At 43.2% G+C, this 27,619-nt stretch overlaps 3 protein-coding genes across 10 annotated transcripts in view; 1 reads left to right on the forward strand and 2 right to left on the reverse strand.

The window, feature by feature from the left end:
• The window catches only part of ANKS1A (ankyrin repeat and sterile alpha motif domain containing 1A), a 168,629-nt gene extending 157,994 nt beyond the window's left edge, over positions 1 to 10,635 (reverse strand). For 3 of the 8 annotated variants that reach the window (XM_018038709.1, XM_018038707.1, XM_018038704.1), the window contains exon 1: positions 10,283 to 10,635. In XM_018038709.1, coding sequence (XP_017894198.1) covers positions 10,283 to 10,494 — 212 coding nt within the window. In that variant the 5' untranslated portion in view covers positions 10,495 to 10,635. The remainder of the gene's footprint in view (positions 1 to 10,282) is intronic. The other 5 variants (XM_018038708.1, XM_018038702.1, XM_018038703.1 and 2 more) reach the window with 5 other exon arrangements.
• On the forward strand, positions 11,641 to 20,466 carry TAF11 (TATA-box binding protein associated factor 11). The gene is made up of 5 exons (XM_005696244.3): positions 11,641 to 12,238; positions 15,927 to 16,072; positions 18,595 to 18,682; positions 19,016 to 19,112; positions 19,792 to 20,466. The coding sequence occupies exons 1-5, from the start codon at positions 12,068 to 12,070 to the stop codon at positions 19,920 to 19,922; spliced, it is 633 nt and encodes a 210-aa protein (XP_005696301.1). The 5' UTR covers positions 11,641 to 12,067; the 3' UTR covers positions 19,923 to 20,466.
• Positions 20,687 to 27,619, reverse strand: part of UHRF1BP1 (UHRF1 binding protein 1) — a 72,941-nt gene continuing 66,008 nt past the window's right edge. Inside the window, exons 18-21 of the mRNA XM_018038710.1 lie at positions 26,599 to 26,861; positions 26,042 to 26,150; positions 25,810 to 25,916; positions 20,687 to 25,408 (exon numbers count right to left, since the gene is read on the reverse strand). Of these exons, the coding sequence (XP_017894199.1) occupies positions 25,283 to 25,408; positions 25,810 to 25,916; positions 26,042 to 26,150; positions 26,599 to 26,861 (605 nt within the window). The 3' untranslated portion in view covers positions 20,687 to 25,282. The remainder of the gene's footprint in view (positions 25,409 to 25,809; positions 25,917 to 26,041; positions 26,151 to 26,598; positions 26,862 to 27,619) is intronic.

A 27,619-nucleotide genomic window follows, 5' to 3' on the forward strand; every position in this document is an offset into this window, starting at 1 on the left:
AGTGCTTAAGAACTGAGGACGACGAAAAGGGTTATCAAAGCAACTACTAAATTAAAATAAATAAATCCTTAATTTATCTTCTTTGGTAAAACTTTACCGAAAGAGAACAAGGGGTAGTGTGAATCATATCCGAAGACACTCAAATTCTCCAAGCAGTCAAACTCAGTGCTTTATCAGCAACAGTCTGGGGAGTCAGACTCCTGGCTCTGCCCTCCTCCGTGTGGCCCTGAGCAGGTCACTTTAACTTCTCCCTGAATCTCCGCTACTTCATCTGTAACAGGGGGATAATGACAATTATCCAGCAGATACGATGTGAAGATAGACTGAGAAAAGAGAGATGTGAAGTTCCAGGCACAGGCCGAGCAAAGCATTAAGGGCTCAAGAAACCAAACTCTTTCCCCGCATCATGTACAACCCCCTAGCCCACAGTCTACAGCTACAGTTCTGAATTAACCTGTGAGTGAACTACCTCAAATCCTGCAATCTGGACTGGGCTTTCACTGGAGTTTTATCAGGGCTGCAGGGCAACCTGAAGAAGCAAGAATCAGACCACCGGATGGAACCAGGATCCAAAATCAAGCTGGATCAGAAGACAAGTAGGGAACATGACACTAACAGGAATCAACAAAGCCAGGGCTGGGCTCCAGCAAAGAGCTGAAGACAAACCCACAAAAGTCTAGGAAGCTTCCAGGTCAACAGTCCTAAAATGATCTGTTCTGAAACCTCCTCTGGCCATCGGACTCCTCAGAAGCAGGTCTATAATTCAAAAGGAAAAATAATTTGAGAAATGGACTGTTTAAAGGAGACTGAAAAGAAATCAGAATGAAGGCTTATTTCAGGTGAAAGGAAAACAAAGTCGACAAGTTGGTTCACTCAGACAAGAAGAGCTGGGATACAGACAGAAACTCCCTTTAAGATGAGTCTTTCTGGAAACTCCCTGATGGTCAATGGTTAGGACTTGGCAGTCTCACTGCTGGGGCCTGGGTTCAATCCCTGGGCAAGGAATTAAGAGTCTATGTAAGCTGTGAGGAGCAGCCAAAAAGAAGCATCCTCCCAAGGTTACATAAAGCACCATCTCCAAATAAACTCACTTCCGTTTTCTAAATATCTGATATCTTAAGTAAAAGCACCACTGTTTCTAATTTTTCACAGGTGAGAAGAGTGAGTTTCCAATTTTTTTTTAATTAATAAAATTTAAACCTCTGAGATTTTTAAGCTTTTGCTGTGACTGAAAAGAATCCCAATTAGAAGATCTGACTTCACACATGCAAAGCTGAAAGGTACAAGATGAACAAAAGGAGGGACAATAATAAAAAATTTTACTTTCTTAATCTTAGTAAGGACAAGCACTTATTCAGTTCAGTTCAGTCGCTCAGTCGTGTCCAACTCTTTGCGACCCCATGAATCGCAGCACGCCAGGCCTCCCTGTCCATCACCATCTCCCGGAGTTCACTCAGACTCACGTCCATCGAGTCAGTGATGCCAGCCAGCCATCTCATCCTCTGTCGTCCCCTTCTCCTCCTGCCCCCAATCCCTCCTAGCATCAAAGTCTTCCCCAGTGAGTTAACTCTTCGCATGAGGTGGCCAAAGTACTGGAGTTTCAGTTTTTAGCATCATTCCTTCCAAAGAAATCCCAGGGCTGATCTCCTTTAGGATGGACTGGTTGGATCTCCCTGCAGTCCAAGGGACTCTCAAGAGTCTTCTCCAACACCACAGTTCAAAAGCATCAATTCCTCAGTGCTCAGCCTTCTTCACAGTCCAACTCTCACATCCATACATAACTACTGGAAAAACCATAGCCTTGACTAGACAGACCTTAGTTGGCAAAGTAATGTCTCTGCTTTTGAATATGCTATCTAAAAGCACTTATTAATGCCCTCAAAATTAATGTTACTAATCCAGTATCAGTGAATGTTCAATCAGTGCTGATACTGGTATTATCATTCACGGGACATACCTTTGGAGCTGCTTTTCCAGGCAAGTAAAGGAAAAGACTGTTCTGCACAGACACCACATCAAGTCCTCACTCAGCCCCAACAGAGGACGGACCCCATCCACGGAGGCAGAGCCACAGCTTCTGTCTTGTGAGAATCACACACTGCCCGACTCAAGTGGTAAACTCCTTGGCGCTATGAAGCTCAAGTGTTTTAAGATAGATTTTCCTTTCTCAGTAAATGAAGTCCAATATATTTCTTCTCTTACTTCTGTTTTCATTTTTCATCGCTCTTTAAAGAATCTGAGAGCCCAACATGAAAGTGCTGTGAAGCCAGTATGAAGGAGCTAGATGCTGTCACTGCCTAACAGAGGCCAAGATCTCTTTGAAGTAGAACCCTGACTGTCCCAACAACTGTCAAAAAGAGAAACAAATAAGTGGTTCTATGTGCTGCTTTTATCACTTTTAAATTGAGGCTACACATGCAGCATTTGCATGGCTGGTCAAAGGGGGAATCTGCGCCAAAACAGAAGGACCCTGACCCTGACCTCCCACCCCTACTCCAAACACATAAAACCAAGGGATAAAATAAAACAAAGAAAGGCTTGCATATACAGCTGAGCTCCAAACCAAAAAAAAAAAAGAATATATACAGATGGCAGTACAGGAACTCAAAATCAGACCTGAGTGGGAGCTCTAGATGCAATAACTAAGAAATCAATGACAAGACCGGATTATTCAATGCTTACACTAAAAAAGTGTGACACCACGAAATATATTCAGAGTAACATGAGACTGAATAAGTAACAACTCACCTTGACACAGATTCTTATCTAGAGTCACACCATAAAGCTGGTGGGAAAACACCACTCTTGGTGGGTCTTCCATAATTACGATCTAAAGAAATTTGGTTATTCAAGTCCCTAGAGTATCTTTTTAAGGCTTTCTAACTTATAGGGCCAAGTATGGCCAGTGGAAAACTTAAAAAAAAAATAAAAAGTTAGATGATCTAATCCAGACTCGAAGGTTCTAATGCTTGATGTGCAAGTGACCAGAAGAACCAGCACAACTGGGGGACGCTGAGTAGACATAGCACTCAACTAAAGCACACACACAACACACAACGAACACACCACTTCATCACAAACCAATTCAAGGGCTTTACTTGGTGAACCTGTCAAAATCCAAAGCCTCAGAGCACATTTTAGAAAGGTTATTACTGAGACACAAACATGCTTAAGTCTGTGCATTCATAATGGTTATTCACAAGAAACTCATTGGACACCTCTGAAGACTACTCAGAATGCAACCTGATTTGAAAATAGGTAAACAAGGGGAAAGAATCAAGCATTTAATCCATCTTTCCTGCACGAACTGTACCTCAGGGTAACGAAGCAGTTAATAACATGAGGTTTCTCTATAAAGTTTCTCTCCAGAAAGTATTTCAGTCAATAAATGAAGATGGTAACATAAAAATGAAAACACCACCACTTTGCAAATTCTAAATCAGGGCTATACACCATGATTGTCAATGGATGCCAACATTGCAAAAAAAGAAGCCTAAACAGAGGGACATACATGAAACCCAATAGGAAGAAATCCTGCCAGAAAATCTGAACCTGAATCAGACTAAACCAGGATCTGGCTTCCAGCTCATAGGAAACACAGGGAACAGATGAACGAGCTGAAAGATACCTCAGAGACGCAATCGGCAAAACCCAGGCTCTGGTAAACAGACAAATGAATTTTTTGTCAAAAACTGACAAAAACAATTTTCTTCTTCAACAAGTAAACTGGAATGAAAAAAATGACAGAGATGAAACCCAAAGGTTTAAAGACAGTAATGAGACATTCCACCCAAATGCAATGCATAGACCTTGTCTGAACGTAGATTTGAACAAACCAACAATATAAAACAAAATATTTTCAGGAATTCCCTGGCAGTCCACTAGTTAGCACTTTGCACTCACTGCCAAGGGCCTACATTCAATCCCTGGTTGGGGAACTAAGATCCCATAAGCTTCAAGTCAAAATAAATAAATAAGTCTCTGGACTTCTGTATGTCTGAAATGTCCCACAATAAATGGCAGAAACAAAATGGATTTTGTCCATTCTGCTTGGAGTGTATTAATGGCCCTCTTCTAAACATTTTGCCTCTAAGAAAGGACCCAAGAGGCCCCAACCTGACTATTAAAAATTCTATGCCTGCACAAAGGTAACTTTCTAAACATAACTAGCATTTAGAAGCCATAGATCAGTACATTACTTTCCAATCAGAGGGACCCAAGAGATGTAAGGAGCCTAAGAATTATTATGAGTCCTCCAATTCAGCTGCACATATGTGATTTTTGCAGTGGTTAAATACTCAAATTACATCTACTATCCTACTGAGAATATAAAATGTCAGAAGCACGAGCATGCACAAAAACTCATCTGCAAGGATGTACATCACAGTGTTCTTCCAACAGCAGAAAACTAACAGCAAACTTGTACCTAATGGCAGGGAAGGGATTAAACAAATTACAGTTCATACACACTATGGACTACCACTTACCCATTTCAAATGAGGTTGAGGGGATGAGAAAATGATGGTAAAACGTTCACAATATATTAAGGAGAAATCTGAGACAAAGCACATACAGAACAATGTCTGTTTGTGGAAAAAAAAAAGGGGTGCATAGAAAAAAGACCAAAGTATGTTCATCAAAATTACAAGAGCTAATTTCTCTAGTAGAACTAAAGAGGATTTTCTTCTTTGTGCTTTTACTGTGGCTAGCAATTTTTCTGCAATAAAGGCAGAGATCCATAATTCCTCATTTACAATTGAAAAAACCAAAAAGTTCTGAAAACAAAAGTTAGTTCTGAAAACAAAAGCTAGTTCTGAAAACAAAAGTTACTGGCAAGTTACTGTTGTTTAGATACAAAACTGACATGGAGCAGCTTCACAGTTATCCCATTTAGTGTGAATATTAACAGGTTTCACTGCAAAAATACAATGTTTCAGAGTGCTGCCCCAGATTCCAGTAGGGGGTCAGTATCTTCCACAACCCCCAAATTCTGGATTCTAAGCCCCAAGATTTCAGACAAGTGATTGTGAGTCTATATCAGTTTGTAACTTTGCCACCATTACCTCATATTTGAAAATGCTGGGAGCCTCTGCTATCAATTACTATAAATCTTTAAATGGAAACATTAAAAAAAAAAAAAACCACAGGATTATCATTCCAGATCTCTCAAAGGTGGCAAGCACTGGGCTCCCATCAAATGACTGTAGTAGCCCAGGTTTACCAAGCTCTTGGCAAGAGCCAGGAATTATGTGTCTTAATATCTTAGCTCATTGAGATGCTGCTTCAGAAAGTAGGTACTATCCTGGGCCCATTGTAATAGGTTGGCCAAAAGGTTCATTTGAGTGTTTCCGTAACATCTTACAGAAAAACCCAAAGGAATCTTTTGGCCAACCCAGTAAACATGGAGACACAGATGCTCAGAGAGGTTAAGTAATCTGCCTGCCTCACAAGGCAGAGCTGGGTCTGAGCCTGACCCCATAGCTACCATGCTGAAACTCTCACCAGCTAAGTCAGAAGGCAGCTCTACTTCTTAGAACATCTTCACTGTTTTTAATAGTGGTAATAACATCACAAGTAAAGCAGAGACAACTGTTTTAAAAACTTTTTTGATTTGTAAACTAAACAAACTTGATCTACAAATTACTGAGAAAGGATAAATATGAAGCCATACCATATAATTTCTAGTATTACTACCACTAACTCTAACCTCACCAAAGTTATGTGAAGATGTTCTATGAATACAACAATATAATTTTCTATACCACAAAAAATCTCCCAGTAATCCTCTGGAAATCAGTGTGGGGAACATTTTCTGAGGGCTCTCCAAGACAGACCCAGTTCCTGCCCACAGGAGAGCCTGACATTTCCAAGAACAAACCTTCCACCATCTACTTTTGGGGTTTCCTTGGTGTCTCTGGGCTATAAAACCTAGTAATTTACTTTCCCTACTGAAGACTAGGGTAGAAATAGCTTAACTTCCTTTTGAAAACCAAAAGTCACAGCTGTTTGAGTGGACAAACCAAGGAGGGTGGGGTCCGGGGAAGAATCTTCTGAAGGGATTTTCCTGGCCAAAGACACAACTTTCACTGGGACCATAACCTCCCAGGACAAGCGAATATGCTGAAGCTGACTGGATACAAATCAAATTCTTCACAAGACTGTTTGACCTGTTTCCGGTCTCTAATTTTTATAACTAAGACACTCAAAACTGAATTTCAACCAGAGAAGTAAGCAAAAGGGAGATCTCTGACTTATTAAACTTCTATTAAATCCTTTTTTACTACCAGGAGATGCCTTACTCACTGTAAGAATTAGGCATGCTTGAGATGTTTGTAACCACACTACAGTCATTCCCAGGCATGCCACCTTTTTCATTTTGTTTTTTAACAGGGGAACCACATTCTGCTTTAGAGAAAGCAAAAATGTACAGTAATTTCAAAGGAAAGGAAAAAGGGCTGCCATGTGAATAAAATTATACTTAAATAAGTATTCTAAGAAGTTCCTTAAAAAACTTTTTTTTTCCATTTATGTTTAATTGGAGGATAACTGCTTTACAATGTTGTACTGGTTTCTGCCGCATGACAATGTGAATCAGCCGTAAGTATACATATGTCCCCTCCCTCTTGAACCTCGCTCCTAGCTACTCCCATCCTGCCCCTCAAGGTGGTCACAGAGCACCGGGTTGAGCTCCCTGTGTAAAAAGTACATGCTCAGTTGCTAAGTCGTGTCTGACTCTTTGCAACCCCATGGACTGTAGCCCACCAGGCTCCTCAGTCCATAGGATTTCCCAAGCAAGAATACTGGAGCGGGTTGCCATTTCCTTCTCCAGGGGATCTTCCTGACCCAGGGATGGAACCTATGTTTCCTGTGTCTCCTCCACTGACAGGTGGATTCTTTACTGGCTGAGGCACCTGGAAAGTCCTCACTGTGTAAAAACCATTTTTTAATTAATTAAGAGGTTTAGTAGAATATCCAGAAAACTGCTATAGCAGTAAACAGTTGTGGGGTTTTTGTTATTTTGTTTTTGCATTCTCTTAGAAGAGCAGGAACTTAGATCACACAAATCCATGAGTTCCTGCTTCTAAGCCCGCCCTTCCAACATCCTTACATGGACAGCATTGCTCTCCTTCTCAGGATGTTAAAATCATCTAGCTCAAAATAGGCATATTCAAAAGAAATCTGGCACAGAGGAAGGCAAAAGTAAAAGGGTCAGCATGAAAAAAAACTGTCACGTCACTGCAATTTCCAAGTTACAGATCCATTTTCTGGTTGAAAAGGCCATTTCAATAGAACAGTTAGGGTAGCCACTCTTTTTTTTCAGTCTGAATTCCTTAAATAAATATCAAGAATCCTTTCTTAAAAGCAATAACTCTGTCATATCTTCTGACATTTGGGGAGAACCAAATCCCAGGCAAGAATACTGGAGTGGGTTGCCATTTCTTTCTCCGGGGGATCTTCCTGACCCAGGGATCAAACCTGCGTCTCCTGCTTGGCAGGCAGATTCTTAACTGCTGAGCCACCAGGGAAGCCCGAGGGTTACAATATGTAAAGCAATAAACTGTGAAATCCAGACAAGCAAAGTATGACTGGATGCACTACCAGTCACTGCAGATAAGGGGTTCCAAAGTGGAAGCCTGAGAGATCCGTGTGTATTAGGGTCATTAGGGAGGGCTTTGAGAAGTTAAGACCTAAGCCCAAGCAGTATACGAGAATAGGGATGGGGTGAGAGAAGAGGCATTCTGTAGCTTAAGAATAAGCACAGAGCCTTTGTGGAATGGGGGTGGGGATGGGACTGCATCATAAACAGATGAGACAAACTTATGTGTGATCTGGAACATTTCTATCCACTGCAGCTGTGAGCTCCTATTCCCGCCAGCTTTCCTTGGTCACTCAAACAGCTGGACAAATGTCGGTCGCAACTGACAGTACTGGTGGGGTAGGATACGGCAGCTAATGCAAGGGCCAGATCTGAAGCTATGACTCCAGGGCTCTCACTAAACAACCCAGGGTCCTTGAGCTGGGGAGTGTAGACACAGGAGATCTACCCTCTGCTATTTCAAAACCTAAAAAGAGAGGACGTGCTGACCTAGGGATTATCTAAATGCATGCTTTCATTTTCTCAGAAATCCTTCACTAGGCTGAACCAGAGTCATGTCTAATTAATGACACACCTAGTGTAACTAGTGCCTGCAGGTCCTCCCTGCCCGCAGGAGTCACAGGGACAAGACGCCAGGGCAGCTCTGAGGCCATCTACCACCTGGATAACAGATACCGGAGCAGGTCAGAAGGAGCAAGCTCTCTTACACAAGCCATCCACTCTTTACTATAGAAACTGGACATATTAGCATGAAACCCAAAGTAAAAAAAAAAAAAAAAATCAACAAAGATTTTCTAGTCTTGCTTAACTACAGGGCGCTAAATTCTCAGCAAAATGTCAACAGTCCCTGAGTGAGAGAGCTGAGAGTAACCTGACCTGTACTTGAAGGCAGGAGATACGTGAAAGTTTCTCACTTCAGGAGGATATACTAGAGAATAAGGTATCTCTGGCACACAAATGCTGTAGCCTTCAATGCATAAGAGACAGGCACCTCCAAACCGGTATGGCCTTTCTCTCATCTCACAGACATCAGAAGTGCAGAAATAGATAAATAATAAATAATAAATAAATAAATTAATAATAATAAATAAATAAATAAAAAACAGTAATCCAGGTAAAATTCCAAACCCAAATTATGCATTCAAAGTACATTTACTGAACACCTGTGTCAGGCACTGATACAAGAATCAGAAAAATAAAGAAAGACTAAATCACTCTGAAAGATGGCAGTACAGCTGTCCATTATTTCCTTTTATCATACCCAACCACTTGAAGCTCTGGGCAGAAAGCTCTTCTAGTGGCCCACTAGTACAAAGGAGACCGCTGTGCCCCTGACAATGGTGGCCCACCTGGAATGCTCTCATAGTGCGTCACCTACCCAAATCCTCACATCCCTCACATCAGCTGAAGTCCCCCTCCTCATCTCCACCTCATCCCATCCCAAAGTAACGTCTCATTTTTTTGAACTACTAACAGTGAGTACCACCATCAGTTTATGTAGAAATGTGTCATTCCCTAATTAATACTTGTATTTATTCAACAAATCTTGACTACTAATTATGTGACAGCATTGTCCTAGGGAGCTGTAGAAATTGCCACAAATGGTACTGATTTTTGCCTCCCCTAAAGAACTCCCTGGGAGCGTTCTTCTCTTAGACTGCTTTTTAGTATCCTCCTGTATAGGCCTGGCTTTGTACTCAGTGATTAATACCTAACAATTTAATAGAGCCTTAGGCTTCTTTGGTCCAAGCTCACTCAAACTGAAGTTACATAAACTAATGGGGAACAAAAGCAAACGAAACCATTTCTAAGTGAACTTCCACTTCTTAAAAACCTCAAAAGAACAAGGAAGGAAAAGAAAACTGGCTATGAAAGTGCTGCTGAAACATCACATTTTACTCACACTGACAAAGCACCTCCAATCCCCTCCAAGCCACATAAAAAACGACCTTTTCCTCTCAATCCTTACAGCTCCAGATTCAAGTGTTTAACAACAGACCTTGGAAAAGTTTAAAGCACTCCTCAGTGTCCTAGACAAGTCTTTCTAACGCTTCATTTTTTGATGAATAAACCCCCTGATTGATGAACCCTGCATCTGCCACTTAACAGACTAATCCAGTGAGGTTCACTACAAGGAAATGGAATTTAAGCTTCAGGCACAAGAGGGACTCAAATAACACTTTGAACGTGATAAACCTAGAGACGATTTTAATATAAACAACAAAAGCCACGTCCTGCAGAGCCTGGTGGAAGGCTCCAAGTTCCCCAAAGAATGGAATCGACAGAATTTCTTCCAGGGGAACCGCGCGATTCTCCAAGGCGTGGGAGTTTCTGCAGGAGATGAGGGAGATTCAAAATATACATCTTTTCCCCCTAAAGTGGCTTGTGAGATACAACAGCTGGCACCCGACGGTGAAGCCCGGGCTATGCCATGCGGCGGAGACTGCAACCTGGGCACTCCCACTATTCTTCGCAGCCCGGTAAGGACAGGAGATGAGGACAGCCCGACGCCGCGCGGACCAGCACCGGCGCCCCTCGCCCCTCGGGCCGCCTGCCCTCTCCCCGGGAAACCTAGCAAACCCAGCCCGCCAGGGTCTCCGGAGCCCCAATCTCTCCGGGGACCCAGGCGACGGGCGGGGGAAGGGGGGATCTCCAAGAGCTACCCGGACCCGGAGCGTTACCTACCTGAGCAGACTGGACAGGGCATGGCTCGAGGAGCCAAGACCGCCGCCGCCGCCTCCAGAGCCGCCGCCGCTGCCGCTACCGCCTCCAGAGCCGCCGCCGCCGCCGCCGCCGCCCCCGAAGCCTGAGGAGAGCCGCTTCCCGGACAGCAGCTTCTCCACGGCCGGGAGGTGTCCGGTGCGGGCCGCCTCCAGCAGCTCCTGCTCCTTCCCCATCCCCAGGGCCGCCGCCCCCTGGACCCCGTTCCCTGGGCCGCCGCCGAACCCGTTCTGGCTCCCAAACTTTCTGTCTCCGGGCAACGCACCCCCCGAGCCGGCCGGGGACACCACCCCCCTCCCCCCGCCTTGTCCCTCAGGGGCGCGTCACTTCCGGGATCCGGCGTCACGCGTCACCGCGCCCCCGCGCCCCGCCCCCGTGCCCACCTAGCTGGGCGGGGCCGCGCGGGCCAGCGCAGGTGGCTGCGGTCTGCCCCGAGTAGACCCGGCTGCGCCCTGATAAGCCTTCCCGGACAAAAGGGATGCGTCGTGGGGTCACCCGCTGTACAAGTGGAAGGTGACGAGCGCGGTCCACCTGTCCGAGCCCCACGAAGTGCGCTCCTTCTCCAGAGGTTTTGGGAACTCGCAAGACAGGAAATACGGTAATTCATCCAGGCAGTGTAGAAACAAAGAGAAGTGTGGTAACGCGCACCCACATTTGCAAGCCCATTCCCTCTGCACCATAAATATGTCATGGGTTTGGGAACCTAGTGATTAAAGATGTGAATAAAGTGCCCGCCTCCGCACCTCATGAGGAGAGGAGAATTTTAAAAGGGAGTATAACCCCACTTCATGCTCCCAATCCTTGAAATGGCTCGTTAAAGCGAAACATTCAAAGAAAAGACTTCCCTCCCTTTAGGATTTGTTTCCTCTTTTTTTTTTTTTTTTTACTGCCCTCCCCCTCGCCCCACCATGGAGGACCTTAGCTACCCAATCGAACCATCGCCCCCTTGCAATGGAAACGCAGAGTTCTAACAACTGAACTGCCAGGGAAGCCCTGTTTCCTCTTATTTTTGACGGATATGAACCAAACTGACATTAAAGGTCAGATATGTAAAACCGACTCTGATCTCGAGTACTGGTGAATTGGGAAATATGCAATTCGGCAGAAACTGCCTGTTTTGCTTCTGGTACTAGGGCTGTTTCTGGCTCGAAAAAGGCGCTCAGTAGTTGTGGAGTTAGTAATCAAATTGGATAAATTCAGTTCAAGCTGTACGACTGTTTTTAGGTGCTTGAAGAACAAAAGAGAAATGCTGACAATTCCATGTTAACACAAGCCTCTGAGGTCCAACTGAACGCGTACAAGGTTGAGTTCCTGTGCGTTTGCCCGGGAGCTGCTTTCCACAAGGGCGAACAAGGGATGGAGTTTTCTCCTGTCCGCAAACTTTCCTCTGAGGAAAGCAGATTAGGAAGGCGTTAACAGGTTGTGCTTTGAGAAGGACGGAAAGAAAAAGGAGCCCTTCATTAAACAACAAAGCCCTCCTTTACAAATGCGGGCTTCTCAAGGTAGAAAATCCACAAACTGATTTCCGTACCCTCAACTTTCCCTCTCCGCACCACCACCAAATAAGAAGTAAACCGGAGCCCTGCAACCCTCTGGGCGCGTTTCTAAATGACCCCTCGGAGCAGCGGTGTTGGTGATGTCATCGCAGCGCGACGACCGGAAGTAAGCTGCGGAGCCGCGGGTCTGCGCGGCGTTCTGAGCTCGGGAGTCTGACAGCGGCGCGTTCTCCTCTCCCAGGTTCTAGCCGCGATGGATAATGCCTGCGAATCGCCCACGGAAAAAGGTGGAGAGACCGGGGAATCAGAGGAGACGACGGCGGCTCCTGGGGGCCCCAGGGTTACGGATACGGACGGAATCCCGGAGGAAACCGACGGTGACGGAGACGGGGAATTGAAAGAGGCCGCCGCTGAAGAAGGCGAGGTAGGGAGAGATGTGTCGATGAGGCCGGAGTGGCTTGTGTCACTTCTCGCCCGACAGGCCTCCTGTTTGGTCCCTCCTAAGCTAAGACAGTCGAGCTCACCATAACCCTTTAGATATACAGTCGCAGAGTTGGGGTAAGAAAGGAGAGGAAACCTTAGAGCCGTCTGAGTTCCAGTAAGTAACTCAACCATTAGGTCAGAATTTTTAATCATTGCCCTTAGGCGTTAAAGCTGCTTCAAAGAGGGGACTTCCCTAGCGATCCAGTGGTCAGGACTTCACTTTCCAATGCAGGCTGTGCGTGTTTCATCCCTGGTTGGGGAGCGAAGATCCCATTGCCTCGCAGCCAAAAAACCAAAACATTAAACAGAAGCAGTAATGTAACAAATCAATGAAGACTTTAAAAAGCCACTGCCAAGGGAATTTCAAATAGCTTCTTGGTTTTCCTGGTGAGGAAATTGGGATCGATGCCAATCGACATTGAAACGGAGGGCAAAAACTAGAACCCAGGATTCCTAATACCCCTTTCACCTCAATATGATTTTTGAGATATTGCTTAAGCATAACTTTGTCATTATAGGCTGAGTCGTTAAAGGGAGACTTTGCGGTAGTAATTTAGTCATGTTCTCCTCCTCTTGGGACATTTAACTGCTACCAGTGATCTGGGTGCTAATGTCCAAGAGTTTCTATAGCACCAAACTGCTATCCCAAGTGTTCAGCAGTGTTGCTTCTCTGAGTATCAGTCAGAAGACCAGAATCTTAAAGCCTTCAGTTCAGTTCAGTTGCTCAGTTGTGTCCGACTCTTAGCAACCCCATGAATCGCAGCATGCCAGGCCTCCCTGTCCATCACCATCTCCCGGAGTTCACTCAAACTCATGTCCATTGAGTCAGTGATGCCATCCAGCCATCTCATCCTCTGTTGTCCCCTTCTCTTCCTGCCCCCAATCCTTCCCAGCATCAGAGTCTTTTCCAATGAGTCAACTCTTCGCATGAGGTGGCCAAAGTACTGGAGTTTCAGCTTCAGCATCATTCCTTCCAAAGAACACCCAGGGCTGATCTCCTTTAGAATGGACTGGTTGGATCTCCTTGCAGTCCAAGGGACTCTCAAGAGTCTTCTCCAACACCACAGTTCAAAAGCATCAATTCTTCGGAGCTCAGCCTTCTTCACAGTCCAACTCTCGCATCCATACATGACTACTGGAAAAAACATAGCCTTGACTAGACGGACCTTTGTTGGCAAAATAATGTCTCTGCTTTTCGATACGCTATCTAGGTTGGTCATAACTATTTTTCCAGGGAGTAAGCGTCTTTTAATTTCATGGCTGCAGTCACCGGCTGCAGTCACCATCTGCAGTGATTTTGGAGCCCCCCAAAATAAAATCTTTCTAAAAATAGAGTCTTGAGGTCTTGGAACTGTAATTCCTGTTTGAATTTAAGTGTGAGCTTATGGGAGAAGACATTGGATTAAATGGAAACTGCCTTTCAGAGCATAAAGTTGCATCAAAATATATAAAATTAAGAACTTTAAGAAAAATGTGACAAAACTGCTTTAAGAAGGAACTTTAAAAACAGATCTCAAGGACAGAAAGAATTTGAGTAATAATTAGCTTAGTTCAGTAAAGAGCTCACTATATGAAGAAATATGCACCTAGAAGATAAAAAATTTTTAATATTTCTGAAATACTTTTTTAAATGGATCATATACCAGACCACAAAGAAAAGCATAAATTCTTAAAAGTAAAAATCATAACATCATATTCTGTTCAGTTCAGTTCAGTCACTCAGTCGTGTCCGACTCTTTGCGACCCCATGAATGGGGTCCTCTGTCATCCCCTTCTCCTCCTGCCCCCAATCCCTCCCAACATCAGAGTCTTTTCCAGTGAGTCAGCTCTTCGCATGAGGTGGCCAAAGTACTGGAGTTTCAGCTTTAGCACCATTCCTTCCAAAGAAATCCCAGGGTTGATCTCCTTCAGAATGGACTGGTTGAAGTACAGTGCAATAGAACCTGAAATTAACAACACAGAGTTTCTCCCACTCCCTCCAAGAAACTAACACCTGGACATTTTAAACTAATTTCTAAATAGCTTTGGATTAAAGAAATTAACATTAAATCCTATTGGATTTGACCAAAATTTTATTTAAAGAAAAAGTCATTGTCTTACATAGTTTTACAAAGAGATACTGAAAATAAGCACCCACCTCAAGAAACCAGAAAAAAGATAAACCAGAAAAATGTAAAAGCGAGGAATTAATAGGGATTAAAAATAGATATTAATGAGTTAGTTTAAAAACTGGAAGAAACAATAAAATTAAGACCTGCTCATTTGCAGTGTTTATAGGCACTGATTTGGAGATCTTTATGCTTTAAGAAAATTTAATTTCAAGTTTAGACTAATTTTGAAAATTCAAGATAAATGGCACATTTTTAAGGATAATGTAAATCATCAAAATTGAACCACAAAAAGGTTAGAAAATTCATATATATCAATAACCAGAGAAGTTGAAAAAGTTGTTAAAAGATTTACTGCCTTCACTCTCACCTACTTCTCATATTCCCATATGAATTTAAATGTGAGTTCCTCTTTAAGGAAAAGAGAAGTTAAATCTCATTAATGAGGTTTGTCATATCCTTAGATTCTATGTTAAGTTGGAGGGGATGAAGTTTGGATTTTGAGGGGGTTTTGCTGTCTTTATTAAACATATCATGTGAATAAAACAATGTTAAATGTTTATGCAAAGAGGGATAAATAATAAGAGACAAACCTTCAAAAAATTTTCAGTCTAGGGAATTCCAATGGTTAGGACTCTACACTCACTGCAAGGGGCCCAGGTTTAATCCCAGGTCGGGGAACTAAGATCCCACAAGCCACACAGCAAGGCCAAAAAAAAAAAGTTCTCAGTCTAGTAATGGGAAATAAATATTTGCTTGATACAGTAGAATTGGAAAGAAGAAAAGAGCACTACATGTGGGAGAAGCTCACTTAAAAGTTCCAAATTCAAAGAAACGCTGCTTTGATGAGAAGGTGCCCTTTTTCCACATGGATTCATCATCAGTAAAGAAATCCATAGGTTTAGATGAAGAAGAGCTGGTTGTATGGAGAGAAGTTTTCTCATATCCCCTCTAAAGACTGAGGTCAGTGACTTCCCTGGTGGTCCAGTGGTTGAAAATCTTCCTTGGTAACCCAGGGGATGTGGGTTCCATCCCTGGTTGGGGAATTAAGATCCCACATGTGTGGGAGCAACCAAGCCTGCGTGCCACAACTCCTGAAGCCTGCGTGCCCCGGAGCCCTTGTGCCACAACTAGGGAGTCCGCACCACGTGAAAGATTCCACAAGCCACAACTAAGACCCAAGGCAGCCAAATAAAGAATGAGGTCAGAAGAGTGGGCTCAAGGGGAGTGTGGTTTTCCTGATCCTTGGCATTACCGTGTCTTTGTAAACAGATGCTGAAACTAGGATCATAGGTAACCTGGAAAACTGGACTATTTAGCAGCTTTTCTTTCCCCTGCTGGGCTGTAAACTCCTTTAGTAGAGATAGGATATCTTATCTTTGATGGTACAGCCAATGCCTGGAACCAAAGCACTACGGAAATAAGAGAATTTGTTGTGTTATAATGAGAACAATGTCTTTTTACTGTACTCAAGTCTGTAAAGTAGGCCGTATATATAAAGGGTTTCTTTTGTCTTCTTAGCTCAAGAGTCAGGATATTACAGATTTAACAGCAGTTGAAAGGGAAGACTCATTACTTACTCCTGCAGCCAAAAAACTGAAAATAGATACCAAAGAGAAGAAAGAGAAGAAGCAGAAAGTGGATGAAGATGAGATTCAAAAGATGCAGTAAGTCAGTTTTCTGATCTCTCCCTTTTCAAAGCTCTAAACTGACCACATAGTTAATACATTTTTCTTGGCCTTAAAATTTACTTTTTTAAACTCAAACTAAGATAATTAATATATCAATATTATATTATGGTTAAGTAAGAAAATATATATCACTTTCAGTTCAGTCACTCAGTCATGTCCGATTCTTTGCAACCCTAAGGACTGCAGCATGCCAGGCCTCCCTGTCCATCACCAACTCCTGGAGTTTACTCAAACTCACGTCCATCGAGCCAGTGATGCCATCCAGCCATCTCATCCTCTGTCGTCCCCTTCTCCTCCTGCCCTCAATCCCTCCCAGCATCAGAGTCTTTTCCAATGAGTCAACTCTTCGCATGAGGTGGCCAAAGTACTGGAGTTTCAGTTTTAGCATCATTCCTTCCAAAAACACCCAGGGCTGATCTCCTTTAGAATGGACTGGTTGGATCTCCTTGCAGTCCAAGGGACTCTCAAGAGTCTTCTCCAACACCACAGTTCAAAAGCATCAATTCTTCGGTGCTCAGCCTTCTTCACAGTCCAACTCTCACATCCATACATGACTACTGGAAAAACCATAGCCTTGACTAGATGGACCTTTGTTGGCAAAGTAATGTCTCTGCTTTTTAATATGCTGTCTAGGTTGGTCATAACTTTTCTTCTAAGGAGTAAGCGTCTTAATTTCATGGCTGCATTCACCATCTGCAGTGATTTTGGAGCCCAAGAAAATAAAGTCTGTCACTATTTCCATTGTTTCCCTGTCTATTTGCCATGAAGTGTTGGGACCAGATGCCATGATCTTCGTTTTCTGAATGTTGAGCTTTAAGCCAGCTTTTTCACTCTCTTCCACTTTCATCAAGAGGCTCTTTAGTTCTTCTTTGCTTTCTGCCATAAGGGTGGTGATATCTGCATATCTGAGGTTATTGATGTTTCTCCCGTCAATCTTGATTTCAGCTTGTGCTTCATCCAGCCCAGCGTTTCTCATGATGTACTCTGCATATAAGTTAAATAAGCAGGGTAACAATAAACAGCCTTGACATACTCCTTTTCCTATTTGGAACCAGTCTGTTGTTCCATGTCCAGTTCTAACTGTTGCTTCCTGACCTGCATAGAGATATCTCAAGAGGCAGGTCAGGTGGTCTGGTATTCCCAGCTCTTGAATTTTGCACAATTTGTGGTAATCCACACAGTCAAAGGCTTTGGAATAGTCAATAAAGCAGAAATAGATGTTTTCCCGGAACTCTCTTGCTTTTTCAATAATCCACCAGATGTTGGCAATTTGATCTCCGGTTTCTCTACCTTTTCTAAAACCATCTTGAACATCTGGAAGTTCAGAGTACTGTTGAAGCTTGGCTTGGAGAATCTTGAGCATTACTTTACTATCATGTGAGATGAGTGCAATTGTGCAGTAGTTTAAGCATTCTTTGGCATTGCCTTTCTTTGGGATTGAAATGAAAACTGACCTTTTCCAGTCCTGTGGCCACTGCTGAGTTTTCCAAATTTGCTGGCATATTGAGTGCAGCACTTTCACAGCATCATCTTTTAGGATTTGAAAGTATCACAGTTAACATTTTGACATATATTCAAGATATTTTCTTTACATATATTTATCTGTAAATAAAATTAATTTCAAAGATGTTAAATACTGTTTGTAACCTGTTTTCATTATGTTTTCTGATTGTAAAAATAGTAAGAATTCGTTGCAAATAATTCAGAAAATACAGAAAAATAGAAAAAATAATTACTTATAATCCCACCACCCAGCGTTTACCCAGGGCATATATTTGTGTATATACCTTTTCAGATATAGTTTAATGTTTGATATATATAAATATTTTCATGTCAGTAAATGTGTCTGTAAATTGTCATTTTTAACGGCCACAGTGTATTTTATTATGTGGATGAACTAGAATACAGTGTAATCTACCTCTGCAGTGGTTTTGTTTTTCTTTTGACATTATGATCAACATCTTTGAGCACATCTTTGCATACTTGTCCATATACTTTCTAAAATAAACCACTGGAGGTGTAATTGGTAGTTTAAACAATATGAACGTTTTCAAAGGATTAATCATTTGTATTTTCAGATTCCCCAAAAAAGTTGTTCCACCCACACTCTACCAACATGTATGAATTTGTGTCTTCCCACCGTCACTAACACCATGCTTTTTAATACTTCTTTATCTGTTTTTTGAAAAATGTTTATCATGTGAAATGTAGTGAGGTAGCATTATGGGAAGAGAGAGCCTACTGCTGAAAACATAATCTCTATACTGTGATTCAGTAACCCAACATTGTTTTTGTTCTTAGTGAAGTAAGAAAGGAACTTAAGTTTCACCTGTTGTTGAGTAATAGAAATACTTTCTCCTCATTCCTCATAAATACTATTGGTCCCTTGAAAAATTAATTTTTTTAATGTCCGAGACTTGGTTTTACTGACATAATAATATGTATATCTTAAGTATTCATTGTTATAAGTGAACTTAATTACCTGAATCTTTGTCTAGAATCCTGGTTTCTTCTTTTTCTGAGGAGCAGCTGAACCGTTATGAAATGTATCGCCGGTCAGCTTTCCCTAAGGCAGCCATTAAGAGGGTAAGGATGGACTATTACACTCATTCCCATGAGCCATGAGAACTGAACAGGGGTCAAGAGCTGTATCCATTAACATTTTGCAGTGAAGTGTTAGGCAAGTTGGTGGAACATTTAGGCAGGAAAATAAAAATATATGCCCCTCAATAGTCTGACCAGTTGTAGTTTTATATTCTTGACAAATAGGCCATTATACACCTGAAACCTTGTTGTACTGGTGTCAATTTCAGCATCAAGCCCTGAGTGAACTCTTAGTGCGGAGCACTTGTGGGTGTTATGTTCCAAAGCCAGTCCTTGACTACCTCCTTAATCACAGTCTTTTGTCCTTCTTTCAAGCTGATCCAGTCCATCACAGGCACCTCTGTGTCTCAGAATGTTGTTATTGCTATGTCTGGTATTTCCAAAGTTTTCGTCGGGGAGGTGGTAGAAGAAGGTGAGTGGTATTGGTCTAAATACTGGATTGAGCCTGTGGTGGTCTTATTTCCAAGGATATATATACTGAGGAACTTATGAGGTCCCAGTGGTAGTTGCCATTTACACTAGAAGTTGGCCAAGGCAAGAGCCTTATATTCAGGAGAGCATGTATTGAATACATTATTCCTTGAAAGTTTCAATACTAGGAGGTCTGGAAACACCTTGGAAGTCTCCCTTCCTGATTCTTGTCCTCAGCCCAGGGTGACAGTAGACGGTATTTTTCTCCAATGGACTTTGTTCATTTCTGCTCCCAAAAGTAGAGATACAAAAAAGTCATCACTGGGGCTGACCAGTGTGATATCGTGAGTAGTTGTCCCTGATGTTACGATCCCCCGGGAACTGCTCTCTGTCCATCAAGTAAAGAACCTGGCTGCTACTCACTGCTAATTTCTAGCTGGTGAAATATTTATTCTTTCAAGGAGAAGCTGTGTTTTAAACTGTTGCCTGTGATGAAGCCTGATGTGGGCTATCATGGTAAAGCTAAATGATGCATTTTAAAGCATTCTCTGAAGAAGGGAAAAGATCTTGGTTTGTTTCTTTAGTATCTTTAAGAGGAGTTAATGAGAATTATAGGACTCAAAAGGATTGTGATAAACTCTTGTGTGGTAATGAAACTCTTCTCCTTGTCCTCTGTTTAGCACTGGATGTGTGTGAGAAGTGGGGAGAAATGCCACCGCTGCAACCCAAACACATGAGGGAGGCTGTTCGGAGGTTAAAGTCAAAGGGGCAGATTCCCAACTCAAAGCACAAAAAAATCATCTTCTTCTAGACCAGAGTCTAGAAGGGCCTGGTACTGAAGAACGAAGCCCTGCTTCCGGACCTCCTATTGCATGAGACTCTCTGCACTGGTGCTTTGGTATCTCAGTCCTCTAAGAATTCCATGATGATTTCAATGTCTTTCTCAAAACTGATAATTTATTACACCTAGAAGGTAGCATGCACCCTGTTTCGTACTTGCTTTGACTAAATATCGGGACCTCTGAGGGCATCTGAGGCATTTAACTATTACTGGCTAGTTGGAAGAAGAAAGGTTGGTGTGCCTTAAGCATCTTCTGGACAGGAATGCTGCTTTCAGAAAGAAAACCTGTTCAAATGGTTTGATGGTTTCACATTGAAGCCTGAAGTTGCTGTGACTTGGGTTGTTTCTTTACATCTGGTTTTAAGTAAATGAAACAAGTCAGGAGCTTGGCCTGTGATTCTCTACCAGGAAGGACACAGTGGCAGCAGCAGCAGTGGAACAGTGTCCCTGTAAATGTTTACGACTCTTCTATGGACTCTGGTGAATGATTAATAAAGCTGTTTTCCAACTTGCCGTGTGTGCATTTTCTTTTTCTGTCTAGCTGGCTGGGATGGGGAGAAGTTTGCTGGTGTCCAGGTAAAACTTGTCTGGGATTTTTTGTGAAAGTTGGAGCCTGCCTCATCCCTACTAGAACCATTAAGATTGTATCTCATAAAAGAATACTTAAAGCACTTAAAAACAATGTAAATGCCTATGTGTTTCAATTCCTATAAACAGATATACCAGAACCAATACTGTTTAATAAGTTTAATTTGCTTTTTTCAGGTGGTTCACAGAACCAGTACACTCAAGGTTTGATTAGATATTGCAACATTAAAATTTCTCAATACTGACCAATATTCCAGTTCATTGGATACATTCTCATTGTTTTCCTCAAGAAGAGGGGAATGGAGTGACTTTTTATTGACAGTGATTAGCAGTAATAAGGCTACTGTAATATAATTGGCAATGGGCAATCCCCAAGAGTTCTTTCCTCTCTATCATTCAGTGCCATAAGGAGAGGGGTTCTGAAGCTTTTCTCTTTTGAAGCTTTCCTGAGCGTGTCAGTAAAGATTCCCGTTCTGGTTAGCACCCTGAGTAGGGGAGACAGACACACAAAGTTGGGCAAATCTGGATTTTAGTGTCTAGCATTAAAGCTTGTGGCTTTAAACATGTACTTAGCTAGTGAAGACACTTCAGTGGTACATTCCACAAAGAAACGCTGTAAGACTCAGGCTAAATCTTGACCAAAGACTGCAGGGAAAACCAAATAAACAAAAATACATATCTCAGCTCCAGAGGAAGCTTTTAAAGTGGTTATAGGAGCTATACCTATTGCAATATGAGATACTGGATAAGGCTGAAATTTACAGATAATAAGGAAGAAAGTTCACATCCCAAGTATAGCCACTTAGCAAAGCCTCACAGTTTAAGGTTATCTAAGAGTATTTCCCCTTGTATCTGTTGTAAGAGATGGAAAAAATAATCCCCATTCAACAACAGCAACTATATGTACCTACCCAGAGGTGAATGGGAATATTCCTCCTCCAGCAGGAGGTAGGGGAAGATTCCAGGAAAGGCTATAGTCCCTGAAAGGAGAGGACCTCAATCACTGCAGAATCTCTTGAAGCACAATAATGACTACGGTCAATCACTAAGCAATGGCAGCTCTTGCAGTTCTCAAATAGCCAGATGTCATCCCACTAGCTTGCGTAGCAATGCTGTTTCCATCATTTTGTGATATTACTAGTAACTGTTTTTGAAGTTAAGGTAAATATTATATAAGGGAGGGAAAAAGCAAACAAACCTTAAAGGTTTGGAATGCAAAGTTCCTGTATCGCTATGTTCAAACAACACCTTCTTTCCACCACCCCCTAAACTAGCTTATGGGAAAACTGACTTAAGTGTATGAAATGGAAGAATTTCAGTTATGCGGTATGTGAGGGCTGCCTTAAGCCTTGTATACTCCAAACACAGGAACCATTCCTTTCAGAACCATGAAAAAGGGTACTTAAAGGTTGAGGCCCATGGCAAAATGAGGGTCAGATTAAATACACAGCAAAAAGCAGCCATCGTTAAGACTAGAACCCATTCCGTCTTAGGTCTAATAAACTAGCTTAATGATTCCAGTGAGTTAAAAACAGAATTTGAGATTGACAACCACCCCTGCAGCTTAGCTAAGAGAGATTTAAACCAGTCCATATGCACTAACGCGTATCTCCAGTACCTCCATGTAAACAGGAAATCTAGATAGTCACAGGTAGTACAAGGTGTAAACGCTTCACAACTGACATGGTGACTGTGCGGTGGTGGAAGTCTCGGATAGTGGTGTTGCACTCCAGACATTTTCTTGAGGTATTATTATTTCGTGTTCACAGTCTTAAAGCTCCAAGGCAGAAATCGTCAGCAGTCTGAAGGAGCTGATACTACTATTTTTTTCCTTCCATCCTTTTCATTTATTCTGAGGACTACCAACAAGGTCACATTTCTTCATTATGAAAGTTTTTCACCCCCTAGTGAATAGGAGTGTGAAGTTATACAAGATGACTTTTACTAAAATTCCATGGGATGCTGACCCTCTACCGTATTTCCTGAGTGAGGAACTTCAAGACAATGGCCAAAGCTGTCACACAAGGAAATTTAAATGCTAGGGCTACATTTGTCACATGGGCAAGAGCGCCAGAGAGCCCAGAAACCTAAGTGAGCTCTGGTCATTACAGGGGTGAGCCTTGGCGCTTGCCAGATTTGTTTCTATTGCCTCCTACCCAGCGCATACTTAAAAGAGAAAGTGTACCAGGCAACTCTTTGCATGGAGGGTTAGGGAGGGCAGGAAAGCAGGGGAAGGGAAGAGAAGCAGAATGTGATCTGAGACCAATGCAGGTGAACCCAAGGTTGGATAATTCTGTTTTCTGGCTACTGGCTCTTCCTCTGTCCCCTCTAAGAACATTAGACATGCCACACTGGGGAGGACCAGTGATCCTTTTTGTTCATCATTCTGCCTTTGACAGAAGCACTTAAAGGGGAGTCTGTGGAGGGATGCAGTGGGTAACTCCATTGTGTATCACCAAATAACCCTGGTTTCCTATAATTTCTTTTAGAAAGTCATCATGCAAGGATTCCTCTTAAACCTTCTGCACCCATACAGTTTCTTACAGCACCACATCTTAAACAGAGAGCCCTAGGAGTTTCTGATTTGCTACAAGAAGTGCTTGTAGGTGGCTAAGGCTACAAGGGCCAGCCCTAGTATTTTGGGACCCGAAGCACACATCCTGGATCTTGACTGAATATCTGACGTAACACTACCCTCAGCTTTTATCCTTTTCAGAACTGGAGCTCACATTTTAAAGATGTGTACCTCCACCCCTGGTGACTTTTGCTGTTCTCTAGACCTTTTTGCCTTTCACCACATACTTTGTACGTAAGGCCCCTAGAAGTGCACAGATCATTTAAGGCATTACCATGGTCTTTTATGAGATGCTGTTTTCTGTGTTGGCTCCACACGCCCTACAGCAGCACTCTGACCCCTCTTCCCTTATGGCAATGCTTAGGTTTCTTTCCTGAGCTCTTTGCAGAGCTCACTGTCTCAGTGGTTGCTGATTCTCCCCTAAGGGCACTGCTTCACACTAACCTACAGAGAATCTCACCTGACACTTTCCTGAGTATTCACAGCCCAGTCTGTGAATCTTTTGCAATTTTTTAAAAAATCTCCTCTGGTTTATCTTCACTTCCTGGAAGTAGTGACATTTGATTGCATTGTAATATCCTACTTTCAGGTTATTTATAAAATTCTTAAATAAGGTTCAAGCAAGCATCAACCAATAGGGAACTTACCCTGTTAACATTCTCTCAGAAAGATGTTTATTCTTAAGTCTCTCAGTTGTTTCCTAAGCATGAGAGGATATCCCCATAAACTCATAGTAATTGCTGTTTTTAAAATTGTCTTAGTGGAAAATCGAAACAAAAAGTCTTAAAAAGTCTGAGCAAATTAGATCTTGTTCCTTCTTGAATGCATATTTCTTTTTATCGTCAAAAAACTAGAATATACAAGCCAGGCATGATTCCCCATAAAGGAAACCATTTTATCTTTCCTCTAGTAGGTCATGTGTGATTAAGACTTTAGTGATACTACTAAATCATTATTTTACCATCTTGCCAATTCAAGGTGAGTTCGCTGATGCACTGTCTAATCAACAGATCTTGAAGTACAGCACAGAGCAGTATGGATCAAGATAGAACGTTGGGGAGGAATTAGGTAGGGAAGAAAGAGGGGGAAATAGCTCTTTCAGCAGTCAGGGCAACACCTAGCTAGGTTGAAGGTTTTTTTTTTTACTTAAGTCAAAATAACATGATTTTAAAAAGCCACAGTGATAGAGGCAGGTGAGAGGCAACTGGCTGAGATGTTTATGTTACTGTATAAAACACATTTTCAGTTCCGACTCCACCAAGGGCTAAGGAGATTGCTGGTAGGAAGTCATAGTGCTGGGAAAGCTGATGTGCCGGGGCCCCCGGGAGACAGGGAAAAACCTGTGAGGGGCAGCTGTGGAAGAGAGACAGGACACGGCTGGCAATAGTGGGTTCAGAAGGAACCAAGCTCTCCTACGATCCCCACCAAGCCTCGACCTCAACCTAGCCCAGAGTGAATGGTTTCTTGATTTAAATTTCACACAAACTGTTACAGGAGGGAGAGATGATACAAGTGAGCCGCTACTGTTGCTTACTTCCTACCACAGCATCAGGACGATGACAGGCATCATAGAGAGGAAGCTTAACCCTGAACAATCTGATTGTAACATCAGCCAAGATGACAGGAGCTTAGTTTCCCTTCCAAACAAGGCAGAATCCATGTCTCACTTATTCCTGTGCCTCCCCTGGCTCCCGCCTTGCTGGCTACTTCCTGTTCCATTCTACCGCCGCAGCACTTCTCAGGTCCACTACAGAAAGCAGACTCTGAGACACAGAAGCTTTGGTGACTCTGGGTGACCAACCGAGGAGATGGGGACTCCGCCCTGTTCACACAGGTTGTGGAGCAAGCAAAGGTCTCTGCCATGAAACCAGGCGGTGAGATGACCCTACAGTGTCGAGAAGATTCCACCTAGTGTGCTGAGGGCCAAAAGGGCAGGTGAGACATGACGCCTGAGCCACACACAAAGTGGCCCCCAACTTCCTGGAACGTGGTCATGCTTTGCCCTGTCTTCCATCCAAGTCAGAACCGCTAGTAGAAAGGACACCACCAGGAGTGAGCTGCGCGTCCTCCGCCAGCTTGGCCAGCACTGGACGGAGTCTGTCACAGGCGGTGCGACTGCTGGTGATCTCCTCCTCTCTCCTCGGCAAAGATGGCTGAGCCACTGCTGTCAGAGCTCGAAGAGGGGGTTATATTTCCTAATCTCTTCAAGAAGTTTTTCTTTATCCTGGTTGGCTTGAGCCAATGCTTGTTTAGTTTCTATCAGTTCCTTTCGTAGGGTAGGGAGTTCATTCACCTGAGGAACAACAAAGAATTCATGATCAATCAAAAAGGTAACACATCTTGCAAATACATCCAGTAAGGGAACGAGGGAGAATTCAAGCAGCACAATCCGCAAGTTTGGTCAATGATCAAGAGAACCAGCAAGGCCTTTTCTCAGAGGCTAATCCCCTCTTCTGAGCTCATCAGCTGCAGGGACAACAGCAGGTGGAAGATGTCATCAGCAGGCATTCATCTCTAGCTCCTGACCTCCAGCCCCTGTTCAGCACTTCCAGAAGCTCCTGCTAGGTGACAAGAGCCCAGACTGCACAGCTGTACCAGCACAAGCAACCCTGTCAGCCCTCTGGGTTTTACCCGCTTCTGTAATTACAACCCCAAAGGGTTTACACGAAAGGTACTGTTCAGTTAGGGACTCACCAGTGGACCAAAAGCCTCCCCAGTGGGCACCAAAAACACCTGTTCTTTGGGGGGCTGCCTCTTCTCACTCTTAGCTGCTTTGGCTGATGGTCTGTCTTGAGCAGCAGCTGGAAAAAAGTAAAGGCTCTGAATGACAAACTGCCAGCAACAAGCAGCCTGTTCCTAGTTGTCACCTATTTCCTTACAGGAGTGAAAAGGTAGAGGAGCCGGGAGGCTGACAAGCCCTACTCACCGCCTATGTGGAACACACCATCGTCACTCCGACTCAGCACAGCATGCTCCATGGACAGAGTGATGGGTATGGGGCCTGGTGAGGTGGGGTAGATGGGGGGGATATCGTCCTGCAGGAAAGAGAGAAGCCGCGTGAGGCCCCCAAGCAACTCAGAGCAGCTTAGGAAACAACCCATGCTTCCAACTCTGGAGCTGGAAGCACTCTGCCGTCACTGTTTATCCATACGCTCCAGCGAGGCATGAGAGACATGAATCTCTCCCATTCTAGACACAGTGAGACTGAGGATCTGCTAACCTGTGGGCTTGCATAGTCATGCTGCATGCCAAAGGGCAAGGCTAGAGACAAGGCCCCCCTCACGTGAACCTAGAACTTTTTGCTGGCACTACATACTTAGGTACTACTGTAGTAGTGAATACTAACATGCCCTTCCTCACTTGGTCATCCCCACATCTCACAAGGACATGAGAAGAAGTTAACAGCTGTCACTGTTAACAGGGTCAAGGGTCAAGAATCCGTTGCTTGACCAAGTCTAGGGTAAACCCCAAAGTTCCTCTCACCTTTAGAGTGACCCTGGAGTTCAGGAGCTCAATCTGCATGGGAACCACCACTGGGATCTCCTCATCCTCCAAGAAGGGCCCGAGGCCACTGAGCACCGAAGTAAGCAGCTCAAGGTCACAGCCCTGAAGCAACAAATGCAGGAAGCCATTCTGTGTGGCCAGAGGGGAATGAACAGCTGCACCAGGCCCCACCTCAAAGCGAAGGCCCACAGCTGGCCTGATGTGGCCAGTCTTCAAAGTGGAGGAGTCCTGAAAGCTTGTGCCTTTGTGAAGCAAGACAGAAGGAAAATACATTAATTAATTACCAGCCAGTGATTGCTCAAAGCACTTTAATATATAGTTAATATTCATAACCACTGTGATTATCTGAGTCATGAAGATCTTTTTTGTACAGTTCTTCTGTGTATTCTAGCCACCTCCTCTTAATATCTTCTGCTTCTGTTAGGTCCATACCATTTCTGTCCTTTATCGAGCCCATCTTTGCATGAAAATTTCCCTTGGTATCTCTAATTTTCTTGAAGAGACCTCTAGTCTTTCCCATTCTATTTTTTTCCTCTATTGCTTTGCATTGATCACTGAGGAAGACTTTATCTCTCCTTGCTATTCTTTGGAACTCTGCATTCAAATGGGTATATCTTTCCTTTCCGCCTTTGCTTTCTGCTTCTCTCCTTTTCACAGCTATTTGTAAGGCCTCCTGAGACAGCCATTTTGCCTTTTTGCATTCCTTTTTCTTGGGGATGGTCTTGATTCCTGTCTCCTGTACAATGTCACGAACCTCCATCCGTAGTTCATCAGGCACTCTGTCTATGAGATCTAGTCCCTTAAATCTATTTCTCACTTCTACTGTATAATGGTTTCGGGATTTGATTTAGGTCATACCTAAATGGTCTAGTGGTTTTCGCTATTTTCTTCAATTTAAGTCTGAATTTGGCAATAAGGAGTTCATGATCTGAGCCACAGTCAGCTTCCAGTCTTGTTTTTGCTGACTGTATAGAGCTTCTCCATCTTCAGCTGCAAATAA

This window comes from Capra hircus, chromosome 23, assembly GCF_001704415.2.
Source record: "Capra hircus breed San Clemente chromosome 23, ASM170441v1, whole genome shotgun sequence".
NCBI lineage: Eukaryota > Metazoa > Chordata > Mammalia > Artiodactyla > Bovidae > Capra > Capra hircus.